At 38.6% G+C, this 22,481-nt stretch overlaps 1 protein-coding gene across 1 annotated transcript in view; it reads left to right on the forward strand.

Moving 5' to 3' along the window:
* Positions 1-1,772: 1,772 nt before the first annotated feature.
* Positions 1,773-22,481, forward strand: part of CFAP47 (cilia and flagella associated protein 47) — a 422,907-nt gene continuing 402,198 nt past the window's right edge. Inside the window, exons 1-7 of the mRNA XM_070603391.1 lie at positions 1,773-2,032; positions 7,242-7,393; positions 10,153-10,268; positions 17,315-17,453; positions 19,660-19,888; positions 20,207-20,367; positions 22,005-22,132. Coding sequence (XP_070459492.1) covers positions 1,841-2,032; positions 7,242-7,393; positions 10,153-10,268; positions 17,315-17,453; positions 19,660-19,888; positions 20,207-20,367; positions 22,005-22,132 — 1,117 coding nt within the window. The 5' untranslated portion in view covers positions 1,773-1,840. The remainder of the gene's footprint in view (positions 2,033-7,241; positions 7,394-10,152; positions 10,269-17,314; positions 17,454-19,659; positions 19,889-20,206; positions 20,368-22,004; positions 22,133-22,481) is intronic.

Below are 22,481 nucleotides of genomic sequence, written 5' to 3' on the forward strand. Positions count from 1 at the left end.
CGGACAGTAGGCAATCTGGAGACCTCTTTGGAGTTTCTAATTTTTGCAAGAGGGCTTTGTATGGACAGTGGTCTTGGTTTAGTCAAGTTCCTCTGGCCACTGTTGTCCTTTCAGCACGGTAAAATTGCCCTGCATAGGGGTTCAAGGATATGGACCGCATTTGTATCATAGTAATGATTAGTATAAAAATCTACTTGTTAAGGCAAACTATATAATTTTGAGACATGATGCAGATGCTTTTCATCCATCAATTCATAAGAACCTGCAAATAATAATCACCAACACCACTACTTTACTATTTTCAACTATTCACAACAACAATTCCAAGAAATTTTAAAACCTCTCTTTATATTTAGGGCAACTTTAAAGTGAAGTAATAACTTATTTATCACCTTGGTACTGTGGGAATCTTGTAAAACAGTTGTGGAAAAGGTTTTATAAAGATATTTAGATTTTGATGGATGAGTAACTGGCCGGCAGATGGAAAGGCCAGTCCCCCCAGAGTGAAAAATCTTAGGCAGAGGCAAGAAGGAAATAAAAGCACTATATATATATATATATATATATATATATATGTATATGTATATTTTATGTAAGTGGGGAATTCTATATAGTTTTTTAAAAAAAGAAACAAAAATAAAAGCTATTTCTGCAGTGCTTAGCTCCAAATTAATAAAGGTCCTAGAAGAAGCGTGTTATAAAGTTATGATAAGAGGCAGATTTAACGAAGGGGAATACCACTCACCTAGTATGTTTTGAAACCCTAAGACCATCACAGCAGATGAAAGATGAGGCGAGAGTAGAGATTGGGCAGTGTGACTCTGGGCCTGTTGGAAAGGTGCTCATCTACCTATGGAGGTGTTTGATCCCTGCCTTCTGAGCGGCACCTTGATTTCATAAATGAAGAAACTTACACCTAGAGTAGTTAACAAAGTTCCTACAGCCTCTCTGTACTCAATGTGTGACCCCTGGACCTGCAGCACTGAAATCACCTGGGACTTTGTTATAAATACAGATCCTGAGGCCCTGCCCCGGATCTACTGAAACAGAATTAGCATTTTAACAAAAGACCCAGGGGACTCCTATTACATTCTTAGAAATGTAGCCTAAAGGCCACTGAGCAGGACGCCTCCGGGGCCCTGACTCTGCTTCCATTGAATTCTTCCTGAATTCTTCCGTTACTGTTACATCTTACTGCTTGAATAGACCTCGGGGGCACATCACTTCCTCTGCTCTTTAAGCTTAGTCTTAAGAGAGGTCCAGGAAAATGCCCACCCCGCCAATGCCATCTTAAAATCCTGCCAGGCTCGGGGCCGGCCCTGGCCAAGTGGTTAAGTTCCCGCGCTCCGCTGCGGCGGCCCAGGGTTTCGCCGGTTCGGATCCTGGGCGCGGACGTGGCACCGCTCATTAGGCCACGTTGAGGCCGCGTCCCACATGCCACAACTAGAAGGACCTGCAACTAAGATATACAACTATGGGGAGGTGGGATTTGGGGAGATAAAGCAGGGGAAAAAAAAAAGATTGGCAACAGTTGGTAGCTCAGGTACCAATTTAATAAAATCCCGCCAGGCCACGGCAAAGTGAGATGTCTCTGGGATTTGGGCTATCATAGAACATTTTCCAGTTACTCTGATAACACCTGTGATTCCCGGGTCCTTTGGCCAGACCCCTCTGTTTGGGTTGCCAACTCGCGCAGCTTGGGCGGGGCCAATACGGGCTGGGCCAATACGGGCTGGGCTTGAGGCGCGCGCGGAGTCTGGCGGTTGCCTAGCGACGGCGTCCGCACTAGTCCTCAATCGGTCAAGTTCGCTGCGGTTTGCCGTCTACTTACAGGGCGGACATGGAGACCGAGAGGGGTTCCCTCGTCCCCCGGGACGTGGAGACTCCGAAGGAGATGCAGCTGCGGGTGACCCCGTCGGAGGTGAAGTTTCTGGACACGCTGGCCGGGAGAGTGTACCGCCTCCCAATTACTGTACACAATCTCGGCCGTTGCAACCAGAAGATCCGGTTTCAGGAGCCAGTCAAGCCACAGGTAACACACCCAGGGGTGCTCGGAGCAGGACCTCAGGACCTCAGGACCTCAGGAGGGTCGGGGCTCTGAGAACCCCTCCCCACCAGGGTGCCCAGTTTGTCCCGAGGAGTAGACACCTGGCTCCTGCCGGGGTGGGGGCGGGAGTGAACTTGGAGAACGGTGACTTAGGTATCTCTGTGTATACGTATGCTCGCCTTTTTTTCCTTTTTGCTTGGGTTGGGAGACAGGGTGGGGAAAAGACGATCTAGAACTTTCCAATCTCTTCATTCTGGGGTTGGCAAGGAGGGAGGGGGATTCCTTATCTATCTCCTCTTAACAGCCCCGAATCTATGCTTCGTGATACTGTAGAATTATGACAAAATTCTCCACTAGCTACCCTTTGAATCATAAAGTGCCTGATTCCTCCAGATATTGTAGGATAGTGGAAAAGTTTATTACTCATATTTTAACAAGCGTTTGTTGAGCACCTGCTATATAATAGGCAGTGGATGTGAGGAACGCAAGATGGACATAACCCTGCCCTCATAGTACTTAGAAACTAATGAGGGAGTCAGTACAGTCTAACCACCAGCCAAATGTTCTGAAAGGCTGTCCCCATCTTCTAATTTAAAAGATGACAGAATTTCATCTCCATGTCACTGTTATTTTCGATTGTGTGTGTGAATGCATGGATATTAGTTTACTGTGATCACCAGTTATCAGAGAGACTTTTGATGTAGGACACGTGATAAGAATTTTTGTTTTGTAAGTGATAACTCAATTTTTTTGTGGGATGTTCCTAATGATAAATAGTGTTGAATGCAGCTGGACTTATATGTACAGAAATGGAAAGGTGTCTAGGATTTTTTGTTAAAATTACATATATTTGTAGATAACATAGAAAAATGTACAGTACTGATTAGGAGGGCAATGAGAAAAAGGACTTTCATGTTCTACTTTTTACACTTTAAAAATTTGATGTACTATTTACCTAAAGTGCCCAAATCTTGAAAGTAAAGCTTAATGAATTTATAGATATGTAGAAACTCATGTAGCCACCACTTGGATCAGATCATAGAATATTTCCAGCATTTTAGAAGGTTCCCTACAGTACCCAGAGTAATCACCCCCTGGACCACTGTATTGATTTCTAACACCACAGAATAGTTTTGCCTGCTCTTGAGTTTCATATAAATGGAATCATGCTTTATTAGTTTTTGTATTTGCAAGTTTCTTTTTGGTTTTTTGGGTCTTTTTTTTGGCTGAAGAAGATTAGCTTTGAGCTAACATCTGTGCCAATCTTCCTCCACTTTATATGTGGGTCGCCACCACAGCGTGACTGATGGGTGGTGGAGGTCCACGCTTGGGATCCGAACCCACAAACCCAGGCTGCCGAAGCAGAGCGCGCCAAACTTAACCACTACGCCCCTGGGCTGGCCCCTGTATTTGCAAGTTCTAACAAGCTGGCCCTGGTGGTCTAGTGCGTAAGTGCTCTCACTGCAGTGATCCCGGTTCCTTTCCTGGTCAGGGCACCATGCCACCTGTCTGTCGGTGGTGGCTGCATGTTGCTGTGATGTTGAAAGCTATGTCACCAGTATTTCAAACACCAGCACAGTCACCCATGGTGGACAGGTTTCAGGGGAGCTTCCAGACTGAGATGTGGAAGAAGAACCTGGCCACCCACTTCCAAAAAAATTGGCCGCGAAAACCCTCTGATAGCAGCAGAGTATTATAGCACTGGAAAAATGAGAGGATGGTGCACAAAAAAACCTGGCAGCATTCCACTCTGCTGTATACAGGGTTGCTAGGAGTGGGAATCCATGGCATTAACAACAACAAATGTTTTAACAATGGTAATGTGTTTATTTTGTAATAAAATAGTACATCACAAGACACTATTTATTCTTTAAATCAAAAAGTACCTGATTACTCCAAATACTGTAAAATTAGGGGGAAAGTTTATTATTTTACTACCTTACTACATATTTATGGAACAATTGAATGTATATCTGAAAATGCTTTCCTTTAAAACTCAAGCTGGCAGTAAATCCCAGATGTGAGCAAACACTATTTTATGGATGTCTAGGAGACAGATACTTGTATGGGTGATTTTTATGCAGTCAAAAGAAAAATGATGATTTTTATCATTAGTTTTATTTTGATTTGCATCTAGAGTTATAAAGGGAAACGATTTAAAGATTTTATTTTTCCTTTTTCTCCCCAAAGCTCCCCGGTACATAGTTGTATGTTTTTAGTTGTGGGTCCTTCTAGTTGTGGCATGTAGGATGCTACCTCAGCGTGGTTTGATGAGTGGTGCCATGTCCGTACCCATGATCTGAACCAGTGAAACCCTGAGCTGCTGAAGCAGAGCGTGTGAACTTAACCACTCGGCCACGGGGCTGGCCCTGAAGGGAAACTATTTAGACCACAGGTCTTGACATGGACCAGAGAATGGCTAGACAGGCCTACTAGTTAGAGGCCAAAGCCATGAGCCCAATATCAGTGTGAACTCTTCTTTGTTGCAAGACCGTGCTATGCTTTCCTGATCCTTCATAGGCATAAAGGGAATTAGGGAGGAGGTAGATTAGGAAAAACTGCGTTAACTGTCTTGAAGGAAAAAAGAAAAAAGAAAAACAAGGTGTTTCATAAAGAGCATTGTCATCATCACTGTTATAATTACTTAGAAAATGATTCTCCTAACACACGCTAGTCCTGGTTTTCCACCCCGGCTTAAGATCCTGGATTGTCGGTGTAGTGAGTACCTACCATGTGCCATATGCAGTGCTATATACCATCTACTGTGGGTTGCTGGTAGAAAATAAAGGAGACATAGTCCATGTTTTCAGTGTTTTGCTGACTCCTGCAGCCTCTGGTTCAGTCAAGTCCGTCTTACTCGTAATTGTCCTCTTACTCCCATGGCTTCCTTTTGTTTTGACCCATATTTTCATTCCCCCCGCTGCAAGAATCACCCCTTTCCAAATCCCACCCATCTTTGAGGGTCAGTGTGAATTCTCATTTTCTCTAACAAGTCTTCTCTTATCATATTATCTCCAAATTATTTCTTCTCTACTGGATACCAATTACATTTACAGGCATTCCTCATAGTTTGGACTTCTGTCCAGATGACTCCTGGTAAATGTTAGATTTCCCTGAAGGGTCAGTTCATAAGCTCCTAAGAGTAGGGGTGCTTGCCTTACACACCTCTGTACACCACTGAGTGCTCAGCTACTTGTGGTTTGGCCAGAAGCCATGCTGCTGAAGCACTAGTTTCCCTTCTTCGAGACAGAGTTTCCTTAAAGGAAGATGGTCAAACCTGATATGTGGACCTCGAACACCGAAAGGCCTATGTGGGGAATAATCTACCCTTTGTTTTTGAAGGAAAACAAAATTTGCCACCCCAAAATGTGTCTCTTTAACATGAGGATTATTTTAACATGAGGCTGATTACTTTTAAGAAACAAAAGACTCAGAAAGTTTTTCTTGTTACCTCCCCCCTTAACTGCCTAAAAGAATTTAGATAATGGCCTGTAACAGGAACAGAGCTATCACCAGAGATATCAACAAAGGATATGGGCTAAGTGCGGTGGGGAAGACTCAGCATGGGCTAGAGATCAGAGTCCCCTCCTTGCCCTATTGTCTCTGCAAGGCATGGCAAAGATTTGTTTACCAAACGTTAGCTTTTCCATCTCCATGTAAACTGCATTCCTCCCCTTTGAAGTACCAAACCATTACTCCCAACATCTTCTTTTGTCTTTAGCTCTTTGGACATAGTATTTAAGGTGAGGGCTTCCAGCATTTTGATGAGTTACTTGGTTTTCCTGGGTTTCTCCCATGTATACGTTATTAAACTTTTGTCTGTTTTTCTCGTTATTCTGTCTCATGTCAGTTTAACCCTTAGACCAGCCAGAACATAGAAGGGTAGAGGAGTAATTCTTCCTCCCCTACATTTTCTGTTTTGTAATTGCAGGGAGGTTGAAAGTTGGACTGTGGTAGTTACAAGGTATCAGAGTCGTTGTTTGCTCGAAGTATGACCTGGTACCAGTGATATCAACAACTCTCTCCATGCTCTATATCCTTCCTTGCTGGAAAGCGCTGCTTAGACTCATCCTGGCCTTACAAGCCCTGAATAGTTAATTTCAACATGATCTCCATTGTTACTGATTGCAGCTCTTTGCCCAGGGAGGCTAGCTTATTAGCTGGCTGCTGACAGACTGTTTTGCTTATTTTTTCTCTGCTTGTGTCTGAGATATTTCTGCCCCCATAGGAAGCATCTTCCTTGCTTCTTCTCCACCTTTTGCATCTATCCTCTAAGCCTAGACCAAGTGCACTCCTTCCTAGCCCATGATAATCATGTTCTCTCATGGATTGTCATGATACTTATGTCTGCATCACTCATATGACACTTAATTAGTCCCTGGCTTATATTATTAATTTTCAAGGGACATATTGTGTGTTTCCTTAAAGGGATGCTATATTCAGGAGAGGGACTATTTCTAGTTGTGGGGAAAGAGCTTAAGTTTTAGAGTCAGATAGATGTGTTTTGAATCCTTACTGCCACAGTGACCTTAGATATTAATTATACTCTACAGGTCCCAGTTTCCTCATCTGTATTCTGGGAGCCTTAATATCAGCCTTACAGGCCTGTAGAAAGATACTAAGTGAAATAATAGATGAAGAATGCTTGGCCTATCCTGTGTGCTCAACAGTTAGCAGTTCTTCTCTTTCTCCCTGCATGTTTCTCCTGGAGTCTAGCAAATGTTTTACAAGAACAAAAGTGGTTTTTCCTCTTTGGTCTATTCCTTTTTTATGTTTCCTCCAAGTTATGAAGTCTGAATCCCCATAAAGAAAGTATATAAAATGCTGTATGTATGTATATATGCATGCATGTGTTATGTATGTATATATGATTGAGCAACATTTTTATTAGATTGTTCTTCCTTTTTTCTGTATTTAAGTGCTTCATACTTCTGAAGGAGCCCATGAGCATTTACATATTTTTCAACTGACTGCAGTGTCGGTTTCAATTTGTGTGCTGTTAAAAGCTTATCTGAAGGATCTAGAATCTGATAGGTATAAATATGGTCATTAAATCTTCGCCTTTAGGGCAGGAATATTGCCTGTGTCTTGACACATCTCTTGAAATAATGTACACTCCTAACTGCAATTGCTCACATGATTTCCTTATTAGGAGTTAAGATGTGTAATTTGATTTCTTTTTCTCCCACTGAAGTTCAAACTGGTTTTGGCAAATCTGGATAAAGCACTTGCTTCTGGACTTCAGATGACAGCTATAGTGGAATATCATCCTGATAAAGATGAAGACACTTTTGACCAACTACTTATTTCAATAGGAAATAAAACACTAGAGATTCCTCTAATTGGGTATGTGTTCTTCATATTTCATGCTGACATTTTGAGCACTCTTCAAATAAGAATAAGGGTCAAAGTAATATTCTGTATTTTCCCTGAATAATGGGCCATGTTCTGTCTATGGTTTTCTTACAACTGAACTTAAAGGACAAACTTTTAGCAAATTGTGGTATTTAAAACACATGGGAGTTGCCAGCCTGGTGGCGCAGCAGTTAAGTTCGCGTGATCTGCTACTCGGCAGCCCGGAGTTCGTGGGTTCAGATCCCGGGTGCGGACATGGCACCGCTTGGCAAAAACCATGCTGTGGTAGGCGTCCCACATATAAAAAAGTACAGGAAGATGGGCACGGATGTTAGCTCAGGGCCAGTCTTCCTCAGCAAAAAGAGGAAGATTGGCAATAGTTAGCTCGGGGCTAATCTTCCTAAAAAATAAATAAATAGAAAAATAAAACAAATGGGAGACTAGTTTTCAGATATTTTTATTAAAATAGCTTAAAAATATTCAACTATTGCATGTATTTTTTTTCTTGACCTCATATCCTATTTTATTTCTACCATACATATTTTTTTCTTTTTGGTGAGGAAGATTGTCCCTGAGCTAACATCTGTGCCAGTCTTCCTCTATTTTGTAGATGGGATGCCACCTCAGCATGGTTTGATGAGTGGTGTGTAAGTCGATGCCCAGGATCCAAACCCACAAACCCCGGGCCGCCAAAGGGGAGTGTGTGAACTTAACCACTACGCCACTGGACCGGCCCCTTACTTTTTGATATTTTTAAATTAAAAGCTTTTTTTCCCTTTTTTTATTTGAGATAAAATTGACGTATAACATGGTACAAGTTTAAGGTGTACAGGTGGTTGATTTGATACATTTATATATTGCAATGTGATTACCACTGTAGTGTTAAGCTAACGCCTCTATCACGTCACGTAATTATCATCTCATTTTGTGGTGAGAACACTTAAGATCTGGTCTCTTAGCAACTTTCACGTATATAGTATTATCAGCAATAATCACAAAGCTGTGCAGTAGATCCCCGAAACTTAGTCATCTTCTAACTGCAAGTTTGTACCCTTTGACCAACGTCTACCCAATTCCCCCACCTCCCAGCCCCTCATAACCACCATTCTACTCTCTGTTAATGTAAACTCTCTGTTAACATAAAAAGTAAAATGTTACTGGAAATACTTTTCTTAATCAGATGGAAGAGAAACCAAAGGGAAAGCTCTAGAGAAACTGTTATATATTACTGTATTACAAAGCCCTTACTACTAGGGTAAACCATATATATTTCTGTGCATGTATGTATACGTATGTGCGTGTGTGTGTGTGTGTGTGTGTGTGAGAGAAGATTCTTAAGAAATTATTCTTAAGACACTTTTCTCCATCAAGCTAGAGAAATAGTTTGAAAAAATGTTTGGCTTCACATCTTATAGTTTTGTGTAATGAGTTCCTCTTTTAGATACTATAAGCTCTTTTAATGAAATTATTATTAAGGTCATTGATCTTTCCTTTTCCTGTCACAAAAATACAATCTCCTTACGAGAAGAACATGGGTATTCCTTAGGAGATACAGCATATATATGTCAGTCCTGCCTGATCTCTGGCATGTCTGTACCTATCTAATACACAAACACTCACATATAAACACACACCCCAGAAAGAAGGCCCTGACCACCAATGCATCAAGCAGTATTTGCGAATGTTTTGTTCAAGTATTCTTGTTTATGTATTTTTGTGTGTATGTATTTATACTTTGGAGGTTGAATGCAATGTGGAGTAAATTACTTAATTCATGTGTCCGGCACATAACCTAAGGAGGTAACAAAGATCAGTTATTACTATATTTATTATTGGTGCTGTTATTATCATTGTTAGGTCTGTAAGGGTAGTGTATTTGAAGTCTAACAAAAGGATTCAAGACTAAGTTCACCAACATTCTATCCAGATAATTCCTTAGATAAGTCATTTAGGCTTTTTAAGTTTTTGACTTTTCGTGTTTAACATTAAGAGCCAAAATAATATTTACCTACCTTTCAGGAGTTTTTAAATCTAAAAAGGATAATATACTTAATGGTGCTTTATTAACTATAAATTATTATCCAAACATAAAATATGTGTATAAGACATGTATATAGGATTATATGGATTTTTAACACATGTATGAAAACATATGCTACAGATATCTATAGTCAGCCCTTTAAATTAGAGACACACGTGAAAAATCAGTTGTACCTTTTTGTACCTAGACCTTGTTTTAGACCCCAAATGATATTTTATAGTGTCACACCTTCTTTCATTTCATCAGATTTGGTGTCCTCCAAACTACTTTACTTGGTTAAGATCAGTTCCACCCTTTCTGTGGAGCGTCAAAAGAATGTATTATAGGCTTAGGTGGAGATTGCAAAACAGAGTTGCAAATATGTTTTGGGCAGCAAAAATATTGAGCATGTTTTGAGCAACGAATGTTGCTTTTTGTTTTGAGCAACAAAAATAGTGAGATACGTTTTACCTCAAGGTGAGTATTTGGGAGGGTATACCATGTACTTAGATGCATAAAGCCTGATTTCTTTGTTAAAAATATGTCTCACTATCTTGTTTTCAGGTCTTCATTTCACAGTTCCTTTTACTGCCAAATATGCCACCAGTAGACCTGTAAGAAACTGAACTGTCTTTTGAGTTAAAAGTTTCTATATATGTCCCCCTATAAATTTAACCATGAGGTTATAAATGTTAAAATTCATTATGTGGTCTTTTTTTCTTCTCCCTAGGTTGATTCCATCCTGTCAATTGGAAATTGAGTCAGAAGTTAATTTTGGCACATTGGTTGCCAATAGTAAAGTACATTGTAAAGAGATTATTATCATTAACCATGGTAGAGTTCCAGGTAATACTTTCTGTCATATAAATTAACTTATACTTTTGGAAGAAGTTGATACTATCTGAAATGTATCCTTTGTATAATTAATGGATTCTCTGATTCACCCTCCAAAAAAGATGTCTATCATTTGCAGTAGCTCAAAACTGAAGGCCTTTACATAGGATGACTGTAAAAAACTGACAGGCAATAATTTAGGAAATGTGAATCTGTCTCCTTATGATTCTGATTAACACAGCCTGACTCTCCCTGAGAGGTGATCTCCCTGAGCATAGAACGCAGGATGGCATCATGGAGGTGATATAGTCCTTAGAGCCATCCAGAGATAGAATTAGGGCACAGTGCCTTACTAGCTGTGTGATCTGGGGCAGGTATCTTTATTGAACTTGAGATTCCTCATTTATAAACTGTGGCTAATAGAATGTACTGTGGTTGATTACGTATGTATTTAAGGTTGTCATATGGTACTTGACTTATCATAGGCACTCAATAAATATTTGTTCTTTTTCTCTATCATATTCAACTTTGAATTTACATGATCATCCCTAGAAGGCTCTTACTAACTTTTTGTGGAAAGAGTAAATGCTTCTCTCTTCTCCAGACTGGATTATTTCTTGAGATTCTTACTGTGACCTAAGAGTTTCCATAAAGGCATGTGTGTATGTATATATTCATGAACACTCTTCACTGATGGTATACAGTAGGCATAAAATCACTTATCCTTTCATTCTCCTGACTGGATGGTCAGCATCTTGGGTGGCAAGACTGGCATTTCTGCCAGTCTGAGATGAGGACTAGTTCCAGACAGGGAGAGCATTTCTTTCTGAGACTGCTTGTTGGGTACATAAAACAGATCTTAAATCGGAACCCGTTTTACACCAAGAGAGGGTGTTCTCTGGGGCTGCTTGAATGGACAGTGGGAATTATTAAGACAAAGGCAGTCTGTCACTTTACTGAGTTCTTCCTGGGGTATAAACAAACAAAACTGATAATCGTTCCTCATTAAATGTTGCTCATTTCACTTTCCATGCTTTTTTTTTAAGATTGGCACCTGAACTAACGTCTGTTGCCAATATTCTTTTTTTTTCTTTTTCTTCTCCCCAAAGCTCCCCAGTACATAGTTGTATATTCTAGTTGTAGGTCCTTTTAGTTCTGCTATGTGGGATGCCGCCTCAACATGGCCTCATGAGCGGTGCCATGTCCACGCCCAGCATCCGAACCAGTGAAACCCTGGGCCACCGAAGCGGAGTGCGTGAACTTAACCACTTGGCCACGGGGCCAGCCTCCATGCTTTGGTTTTTAAATGATTGAATTTCTGATGCCTGTGGGATGGTAGGATATTAGGCTCACTTGTGGTCTGACTCCAGTGTTAAGGATGAAGTCTCTTATGGTGAGTGACTGTGGGCTATATGGTCCTTTAGACTCTCTGGTTATATTTTAGAGCAGTGATATATAATTGAGAGAATTTTATTTGTATTATTTTACTTTCCTAAAATCTCTCTTAATGTTCTCCATTCAAAATCCTTCAAAGCTGTGATGATATCCTCGCTTTATTCTAAAATCTCACCAAATTAGACAGTTTTATTACATATAAAAGCTCTTTATAAGTAAAAAAATATATGGTTTTAGTTTTAGTTGAATATTTAATATTATTTTATTTAATAAAATAAAATTAAGCCTCAGACCTGGGTCCATACATTTTTAGGAAAAATAATCCACATTGGCTTTTAGTATTGTATTAATTTTTTATTGTATTAATTTAGTATTGTATTTAATTTTGTGTGTGCATAGTATTTGTAGTGAAAACTACAATTGGTAAATTATAATCAAGTACTGTGAAATGTTAATTACTATTACCTTACAAACTGAACAGTTTGTTATCAGTGAAACACATTTTTTTAGTATTGACTTTGTCCTTCATTCTTAGAGATGAATGGTATTATCTTTTCAACCCTTGCCAAAATCGATAGTATGTTTTGTTTTTTTTTAAGATTGGCCCTGAGCTAACATCTGTTGCCAGTCTTTTTTTCCTTCTTCTTTTCCCCAAAGTCCCTTAGTACATAGTTGTATATTCTAGTTGTAGGTCCTTGTAGTTCTACTATGTGGGACGCCGCCTCAGCAGGGCTTGATGAGCGGTGCTAGGTCCACACTGAGGAGCTGAACTGGCAAAACCCTGGGTCACCAAATCGGAGCGTGTGAACCCAACCATTTGGCTGTGGGACCAGCCCCTGATAGTATGTTTTATATTCACAATAGCAAGTGTCTGTAAAGTGTCATAAAGTCCTTATTACCTACAAACACAATATATAAATATTCATGAGAATAACGATGTATTTGCATGAAGAAAAACACTTATGTGGAAAATAGATTCAGCAACCAAAGACGATTTTAACAAAATTTAAGAAAAGGATTTTATGTGACAAATATTTTATAGTTTTAGAGTCAAAGATCAAATGTTTACAAATTTATATACTTAAGAGGACATTAAAAAGCCACCCTCGGCAGATTCGTGATTTATACAGCTTTATTTTGTCTCTCTGGTAGTGTCACTGAGGTTGTTATCTTTGGTTTTGTAGACCCCCAAGTTTATGTAACAACTTCATGATGTTTTATTTTAATAGCCCATTATGGAGTAACCATCCATGGATTTAGTCAAATGTCGTTGAATACATTTTATTTTCTCACCCTTTATAAGAATGTTTCTTAAGTTTACATCCGACTGTGCAAAGGAGCGCCTGTCTTTTCATTTTAAAAAGACATGGTTTAGTCTTTACAAAGTCTCTAATATTAGTCCTTTTGTGAGCTGGTGAACTCCATGTCTCTTTTATGATTTTATTGTTTCTCAGGTTTTTTAAATTGAAGTATAGTTGCCATACAATATTATGTTAGTTTCAGGTGTACAACATAGTGATTCAACATTTATATACAATATGAAATGATCACCACGACAAGTCTAGTAACCATCTGTCACCGTACAAAGTTATTACAGTTTTACTGACTATATTCCCTGTGTGTGTGTGTATATTACACCCCGTGACTTATTTTATAACTGGAAGTTTGTACCTCTTAAGCCCCTTCGCCTGTTTTTCCCATCCATCCACCCCCTCACCTCTGACGACCACCAGTTCTTTGTATCTATGAGTTTGTTTCTGTTTTTTCTCAGTTTTTGTCTTTGAAGATTGAGAAAACATTATTTTAGCATGCCTTGAATTGCAATCATTTCCCTCTTCGTGTCAGTATCCTTGAATATTTGAGTTAACGTTCTCTACTACAGCGTTATGCTGTAGAACAGCCTTTCGAGTCCCTAGTGTGATCTTCACACACCATTGCTGTGTTTGAACAGCTACCTTAGAACTCATCGTTCTTTGGGTTTATTTGGGTTATTTTGCCCAAGACAAATGACCTTTTTCTAGCTCTTAATGCCCACTATCCCCCTTCTCCTCATCGTCAGCATCTTCTCTCTACTTCATTGTCTAGAAAAACCTGGCATCATCTGTAAACCATGAAATTTGCTAACTCAGACCAACCCCAGGAGTGGGCCTCAGGATTCTCCCCAACTATGCAAAGAAGCACCCGCTACTTATTCTCAGTGCATACTTTTTGTTTTCAGTTTTGTTTTCTTGGAAACTAATGTCATGAAATCTCAATATACTTTTCATGCATAATAGAATGCTGAGCATATAGCAGGCATTCAATAAACATTTGTTTACTTGCTTTGGTTCAGCCATCTCTCAGAGTTTCAGTAAAGAACCATTAAGCTTTCAATGAACTCAGAAGTAACCTGTTTAATCCTATATGAGCATTCTGAAGAATCTTCAGAACTTAGTTCTTTGAAGAGATGTGGAGACTGGTGCATCTGTGGTGTGCTTAGACCCAAGGAAACTTAAAACAAAACAAACAAACAAAAAGCATACATAGGAAATAACAATGGCCTGGGGTACATGACTTGATTTTTGGTAGCATCCTATAAAACTACGGACTGTCCTGGCTTGATCTTATAAATACTTTTACACAAAAATCTACTTAATAAGATAGTTTCTAAAAGTGTTTTGGAGGAGTAAAGGCAAGGTAACAATGTATACTTTGCCGCCCAACTGTCTAAGCTGCTTCTCTAGAGAAGGTAGAGCAGCGCTCAGATTCAAAACACATACAAGTTTGTGCAAAGGACCCTTCATCTTACCCGCAGCTGTGGGTACCCTCACATCTCACGTGCTCTCCTAAGTCTTATCAGTGGGCAAGTCTAAGTGTTTATTTTACATGGCTTATTAGCAACATTTGACATGGATGGCCACTGCCATCTTCATGGAAAAAAATAAATATTGGTTTCTATGACCCTTCACTCTCCTACATAAAATAGTGGTTAATAGCTCAGGTCCGGGAGTGGGGTCTTCCAGGGCCTAAATCTTGGTTACAACATTTGCTGGCCGGGAGGCCCCAGGCAAGGGATTTACTCTTCCTGAATACCCATTGCCTCACTTATATGTTAGAGATAAACCTAGTGCTTGCCTGCTATAATTGTGGTAATGATTAATAAAATGCTTAGCGGACACTCCGACAAACATTAAGTATTCAATAAATGTTCAGTATTGATGTAGAATTATTCTTTTTCTCCCTCCTCTCCAATTCTCTTTTATGGACTGCCGCTCCTTTTTTTGGTACATTAAATGTGACTGTTCCTTAGGATTTGTCGTGGACCCTCATGTTTCCTCAGTCAACATGCTCTCCCAGGCAATCACTTCCATTCCTGTTACTTCACTGAGGCCTGTACAATACTTTGCATTTCCTTTAGTCTTCTCAAAACTTAACACGTCCAAAACTAAACTCCTCGGTTTCTCCTCAAAACTTTTTTTCTCTTTTTCATTAAATGTCACCACTATGTATTTGGGCAAGTCAGAAACTTGGCAAAATCCTTGACACCTCTGTCTTTTTCACCACCTACTGCCTTACTCAGTCAATTATTAAATCCTGTCTATTCACTTCCTAATTATGTCAATAATCCCACTTTTCTCTGTCCTATTGTCACTTCTGTACAACGGGCCATCATCTTCTCTTGCCTAGTAATTACACCAACCTAAATTATTTCTCTGAAGTCTCCTCTTATCTCCTTCTAGTTCATTTTCCACACATTAGCCAGTGTCATATCAAAACAGAAATGAAAATTTGATGACATAAATTTCATTTGTAACATCCTTCCTTCAATGCCACCCTTCTCTGGATGATGTCCTTGCTACTATTGTTAGCAATTAAAAAATGAAACAGTCAAATATCTCATTATTGCTAATAGTATTAAAGTTATATAAGACAGTAATGTTTGTGTACCCACTGTTTTAATATATTTAGAAGATTGAACAATGTTTTTTGGTTTTTGGGTTGTTCCTGAATAAGCTTTTGAAACATTCACTTAAGCTCTTTTGACAAATTGTGTAAGTGGTTACAACATAGGAACCATTTCGCCGACTCAGCCTTAACTGGACTTAAATAGTTTTCCTTTTCTGAAGAAGTGAGTCAGTAATCCTTATTTATTTGAAATGGATAACATTTTACAGATTCTTCTTTTATTTTATGACAGAAAAAATAAACCTTAAATATTATGTCATTAACGCTTCTCTAAAAATGATTAGATTAACAAATTTTGTTACTGTGAGTTTGTGCGCCTTTTCTATCAGGTCATCTCTGTACTTAAAAAAGTTTTATTCTCATTTTATGTTTTCAGTACCTTTATTATGCTAGTATTTTATTCTCATAAGTTAAATGAAGAATTTTTGAAAATGTCATCAAATGTGATTTAAAACTGATGAGTTAGGAATTTGCAAAGTTGTTTATGTCAGCAGTGTACTCATTTATGTTAATATTGTATAATGATATTAAAGAAACTTATGACTGGCTACGTCCATTTGTTGGGCATATTTTGAGCACTGCTTGGTGCTAGGCACTGTGTGGGGTGTCAGGATCACAGAGATGAAAAAGAGATAGTATCTGATCTCAAGGATTGCATGCTCTAACATAAATACCAGATATTACCATAAATTTTGAACCATTTCTGCTTTCAGAATAAGAAGTTTTTGTAAACTCCTTCCCATATGCTATTTGATTCTAGAAACCCATTTCTTTTGCCCTTTTCCTGTGTGAACTGAGAAGTGGCAGTAGCTATAAGTGTGAGCCCCATGGTCAGAAACATCCAAGTGAAAATTCCAGTTGTGTTAGTTACTAACTGTAGTAGTCAACTCTTGCTATGTAACAACCCACCCCACAACTCTGTATCTTAAAAAGGCAATTATGTTTTAATTGTTCATTTTTGTGTAGATTGGGTGGAACTGACTGATCTAAGCTGGGCTCAACTGGGTGGCCCTGCTTCAAGGTGAGGCAACTGGGGCTATTCTGTAACCGCAGAGCAGGTCTGTGAGTCACCTCGTGGCTCTGCCCCACACTTGCTCATTCTGGGGCATAGGCCAAAGGGACAGCAGCTACTCAAGAGAAGCACTTTCCATAGGAGAAGTACAAGAGAACATCTGGAGTTGGATGTTCAATAGCATGTCATTTCCACCCACATGCTATTGGCCAAAGCAAATCATATGATTAAGTTCAAAGTCAAGGGGTAGGAAAACATACTTTGTTCATAATAGGATAAAGGTAAGGATGTAGATAAGGGTGAAGAATTGAGAATAACAATCTAAACTGTCACAATAGTTGTGTGTCTCTGCACAAGTTATTCAACCTTTCTAAGTGTCTGTTTCCTTATTTATAAAATAGAGGTAATGATTGAACCTATATCATAGAATTATTATGAGATTTAAATAGAATCACGTATGCGAAGTTCTTAGCATGTGTGTCGGGACACAGTAAGCAGACAGTTTCTTTTAGCTATTGATGAGAGTTGAGTCCTAACACTATGTTCACCTTTGTTGAGTAATCCCAGAGACGACTTACAATCAAAGCTGTGATTCTTGGTCCACAGTAGACCATATACTCTGTAATGTGTGTCCGTCCCTTACTAAGAGTGTGAATGTAGCATTGTAAGGATTCAGATGTAAACCATTTGCTCTTGTTCTCCTTAGGTATATTTAAAACGGAATACCAGGGTCAATTACCCATTGTCATTTTTCCAACTGATGGTGTTGTGGAACCTAAGTCATCAGTGGTTGTTAAAGTGGATTTCTGTGCAGACCAGCCCAGAACTGTAAATGAAGTGGCAATGTGAGTGTATGCTATGGTTCCTAATTCTAATATAGTACTTAGTACTTTGCTATTTCACTTTTCAGGTATGCCTGTTGTCTTTGAATGCATGTTAGCTTCTTTGTTCTTTCAGTGAGCACTCATTCATTGAGTCTCTACTATTTGCCAAGCACTAGGGACTCAAAACTGGGAAGAACCAGAGGATGGCTTATGAGTACGCATAATAGGAGCTCCTAGTTTAGATTTTGTAGGAGTGAGGGAGTGGATCAGGAAAGGGCTCCACTCAGGAGGTGATAGTTGAACCAAACACTTATTCGAGAGTAGGCATCAATGAAGCAAAGAGCAGTGGTGTAATTTGGGGGGTGTGTGTGTGTGTGTAGGGGAGGTGGGCACTGGTGATGGGAGTGGATTAGAGGAGTGATTTCATTCAGAGCAAGTGGAAGACTTGAAATCCTAGAAGTGAATAGACAGTGTAACACACTGAGAGATCTGAGACTGTAGAGGCAAAGAGATGGAGGTAAGGAGTGATGCAAGATGAGAACAGAAAAACAGAATGGTGCAGAGTCCAGAAAAAGACCTCATAGGACAGGGTTTTTTTGTGCTGTGTGTCTCAGTTCATTAGTAGGATGTGCAGTCACTATAATGCATCGCCACCAGTATCAAAACAATGAAATACAAAATATCAGAATGCATCTCACATAGTAAGGGTAAATGTTGTTTTGTAAAACTTGTTTCAAGTGTGTGTGTGTATGTAGATATCCTACACTGCAATGTAAAATACATTTCTTACTGAAGGTCACAGCCAAAAAAATGTTTGAGAAACAGTTATGAGCCCTTATAGGAGCATAGGTTTTATTGTGAAGGCTGTGCGATCTCAGGAAGGTTTTAAGATGGGAGTGTCTTGATTAGTTTGCGTTTTACAAAGGGCATGGCAATAGCAGTGTGCAAAACAAATCAGGGAGTACAGATGTGAAGTGGTCAGCCCGACCAGAAACTATAGCAGAAGAGAAATGATAAAGGCCTGAGCTAAGGTACAGATTGGGGGTATGGAGAGAAGTGTGCAGATTGGAGACATGTTGTGGAGATGGATTTGACCGGATTTAGTGACTGGTTGTGGAATGGCAAAGGTGTGAGGAGGGATGGGTTTCTGGGAGAAGATCCCGAGTTCAGTTTTGACATGTTGGAATTGATTTGCTTTGCAGAATCCTGTGGAGCTAGTTAGAACCTACTAGATTTACTTGAGTCCCAGGAAAAAGTTGGGCTAAGTATATTGGTTTGAGGGTTGTCTGTATAAATTGTGGATGAATAATGGAAGTGTTGAAAATAGCTTTAGGAAGAACAGAGTATGAAAGAGTAGGACAGAAATCCTTATTCGTGGAGTTTACAAAATATGCAAGTCTTAGAAGAATGAGAAGGTAGAGTCTGAATGAATCAGAAGGAAAACCAGGAAAGGATGATGTCTGGGAAGCTAAAGGAGGAGACGTGTAAAGAGATGGTGTCAACAATGCCCAATGTGACAGCAATATGGTGTAAGATGAGAACTTAGGTGATAGTTGTGGAGTGGTAAGTTATTTGTGGTATCTGATGGGGGGAGATTCAAAAGGATTGCATTTATGCCAGGGAAGGGTAAATATGTGTGTGTGTGTGTGTGTGTGTGTGTGTGTGTGTGTGTGTGTGTGTGTTAGGGAGAGAGTTTCAAAAGGAAATTGAAATTAGTCTGGGAAGTGAAGTTTTCTGGTGGGATATTCGTTTCAGCAAAGAAGTGGGGTTTTGCTGAGATACTTTACTTTGCATGGAATTAGCTTATTAGGATGAGGGTGAGGTTGGCTGTTGGACTTTGGGGGAGTGGGATGAGTTAGAAAAGCAGCTCAGAATTCTAGAACTAGATGTGACCGTATAAATCATCCCATCTAACTCTAGTATTTACAAAATTGGTGATATGGACATACCAATAAATTCTTTTTGGGGTCAATTTGTGTGATTGTTTTCCAACTTTGTTGTTTCCTGGAGACAGTGAATTAGGTTGCATATATGCCATTCTACAGATTCAGACAGACAGAAGGACATGACAGTCTCTGGCATGTATGTGACAAGAACTGCTCTTAGGCCTTTGAATTTGAATTATAATGTGATTTTATAAAATTTCTGTTTATCCAAATATCCAGGAGAAAAATAAAGTATATAGAATTTTAATTAAAATATATATGTGTGATTCATTATCTTGTAGAGTGAGTTTGCAAGACCGCCCAAACATACTTTTGAGTGTCAAAGCTCATGTGGTTGAGCAGATTATTGAATTGTTAAACATGAGTAGTGACGAAAAGCTGGAATGCATACACTTTGGTTCTGTTTTCTTCGGAGCATCAAAAATCGAACGTGCACTTCTATACAATAATAGCCCAGAACCCATAAATTGGGTGGCCATAATACAAGATGATTCAGTTGGAGAAGAATTGGTAAGTAAATAGTGTAAAAGGGGAAGATCAGTTATTATGTTTTGAAACAGATTGTTTTGAACTAATAACTAGGAAACTTTAATTTTTATAATTTTTTTAACATGCAGATAGATATATATAATTTTTGTTCTCACCAGTTTTTCAGTAGTTTTTTTAACTTTTATAATGTGCCTTAATCAAATTTATGTATGTTACTTTAAAGACATACATATTCTCTATCTTCTAGACTCTGAAATTTCAATATTTTATGACCTCCTCTTAAAATATTTTATTTTGTTTGTGTTTTGCCTTAATACTCTTTTATTTCTGATTTTATAGGGTACAAATATTCAGCAAAGAACAGATGTTGTTTTAAATAATCTCACCTACTTAAGGAAAATAAAGAAAATAGATGTTGCAACTTTTATCTCCTGTGTTCCCAATGAAGGGAGATTACTACCTTATCAAAAGGCTGTAATTTCGTTTTGTTTCAGCCCAAAGTAAGCAAAAATTAATTCCATTGTGATGTTACTTATTAATGGAAAGTATATTAACCATACAGTCATCAGATTGATTTTAATAGTAAAACTTGTCAGAAGGCACCAATTGGATTTTTCTCATTATGGCTGTAAATATTTGTAACATGGTTAATATTATTTTCAATATTTAAAAATATGATTTTAAATACTTCATGTTAAGTTAAAAATCTCCCCAGACCTTGTGGAAATGGGGTGGTGGAAGTGGAAGTTTTGGGTTGTTGATTGTGGCCCCAAAGCAATCTGTACAACCAAGACCTTGTTGTCCCTGTGGAAATAGTCTAGTGATGGCAGTGGCATGCAGTATGTTCTAGGTGCTTCCAAAGAAGATGCAGTGCTCCTGCCAGGGCAAAATGCTTGCTGACTGAGTATCATGAATATTAAGTCTATAGCAGCGCTGGGATCAACCACACTTGCTTGCTGAAATTCATACAGACTTTTAGGACTTTTGCCAGTGTGTGTTTTTCCATTCCATGAACTTGATTTGGTTATTTAATTTGAAAATATATTTGGAAATGCTATTTTGAATATAGTAGCAATTTCAGCTACACTTGATAGGTTGCACTGTGTGGCAATAACTGATCAAATTGTAAGCATGTTTACCCTTGTTTGTGAGAAAGCAATGCTTAATGTGCTTTTCTGTGTGGCACAGGGACAATTGGTGATACACCTTGTCTGTTGAAGACTAAGTTGTGTTTTAATTTAAAGAGGGTAACAAATTAAGTAATTGTTCTACTTGTATAATCTATAATTGCCTTGTTAATCATACCTTCATACAGGAAATTTCTTTGGTCAATCTGTAAGACTCCGTTTAATATACCATCTTTGAAATTCTAAATATTCTTTTTCATGGCAGCATGTGAACTTTATTTGAGAGTCTACCATAAACTCATAGGTATGAGTATGATTTGAAGTCTTACTTAAATGTGTTCTCAACATGCTGTTTGCCTTCTTATGTAATATTTCACATCAGCCTTTTGTGTGAATATTTGAGTATCCACTGCTAAAAAAGCTGACCTCTAGGTAAGGCAAGTAAAGATAGCTAGTGCCAGGCCTGTGATATAGTGTGTCTCTGTCTTTGGTCCTGCATCCCCTCTTCCCATCTTTCCTCTCCTTTTCTCCTCTGATAAGATTTGGCTGTTGTTCTCCAAATTACTTGTTCCCCTCTAACCAGAATGTGGCTAGAAGTATGTGCTTAGTCCACAGGAGACAGATATGTAACAGGTTTGCAATTACACTCAGGGGTAAGAAGGACTATTACGTAGAACTGAACAGAGTCCTTTGCTGGCAATGAGCTCTGCCTGGAAAGAAAATCCTCTACATAGAAAGTGGCATTGGAGTTGGACCTTGACAACTTGGTGTATTTAAATTGCGCTTGTCTTGCAAATATTGTCATGAACTCATTCTTTGGATCTTTACGTTTCATGCCATTCTTCTGGCAAGTCTATGCAGTAATTTTGGAAAGTGCATCACAGTTATATTTTAATTCCTGAACTTTTATCTACTGGCATAGATTTAAGGATTGAGTTGATATTCCCTTTTGAGCAGTAATAAAGTGTATCATCCTTGCTTTAAAAATAATTGATTGTAATTCTTTACAGGCTAATCGTTGATGGTAAAAAGAATAGTGATCCTTCACACAGGCAAGACTATGCTGTCTTTTTGAGATTTGAGTCCGTAGGAAGTAAAGATGGCTTTTTGAGAGATGATATCAATAAAACCATCAAAAGTAAGTGCAAAATGAACATAATCATCAAATGCATAGCAGTTTAAATTGTTTAAAAGTTTGGACATCAATATTTAATCAAAACTATGTAATTACTGAATAGAACAAAAATGCAAACATTGAAGAGACTTTAAAAAGTATTCTGTGGCATGTTAAGAAAGAAGTCAACCTCAGAATCATTTACATAATAATTTTCCAAGTTAGAATTTAGGTGACTTTATTATTTTAAAATGACATCAGATAAACGTGATGATCTAGAGTTTAAGGAATGAAAAAGAAAAGAAAAAAACGTGACTTCTTTTCCTATTTAAGCCTAGATTTTCTCTTAGAGATCCATATGGGAACAGATGAC

The sequence above is a fragment of the Equus przewalskii genome, chromosome X, assembly GCF_037783145.1.
Source record: "Equus przewalskii isolate Varuska chromosome X, EquPr2, whole genome shotgun sequence".
NCBI classification, from domain to species: Eukaryota; Metazoa; Chordata; class Mammalia; order Perissodactyla; family Equidae; genus Equus; species Equus przewalskii.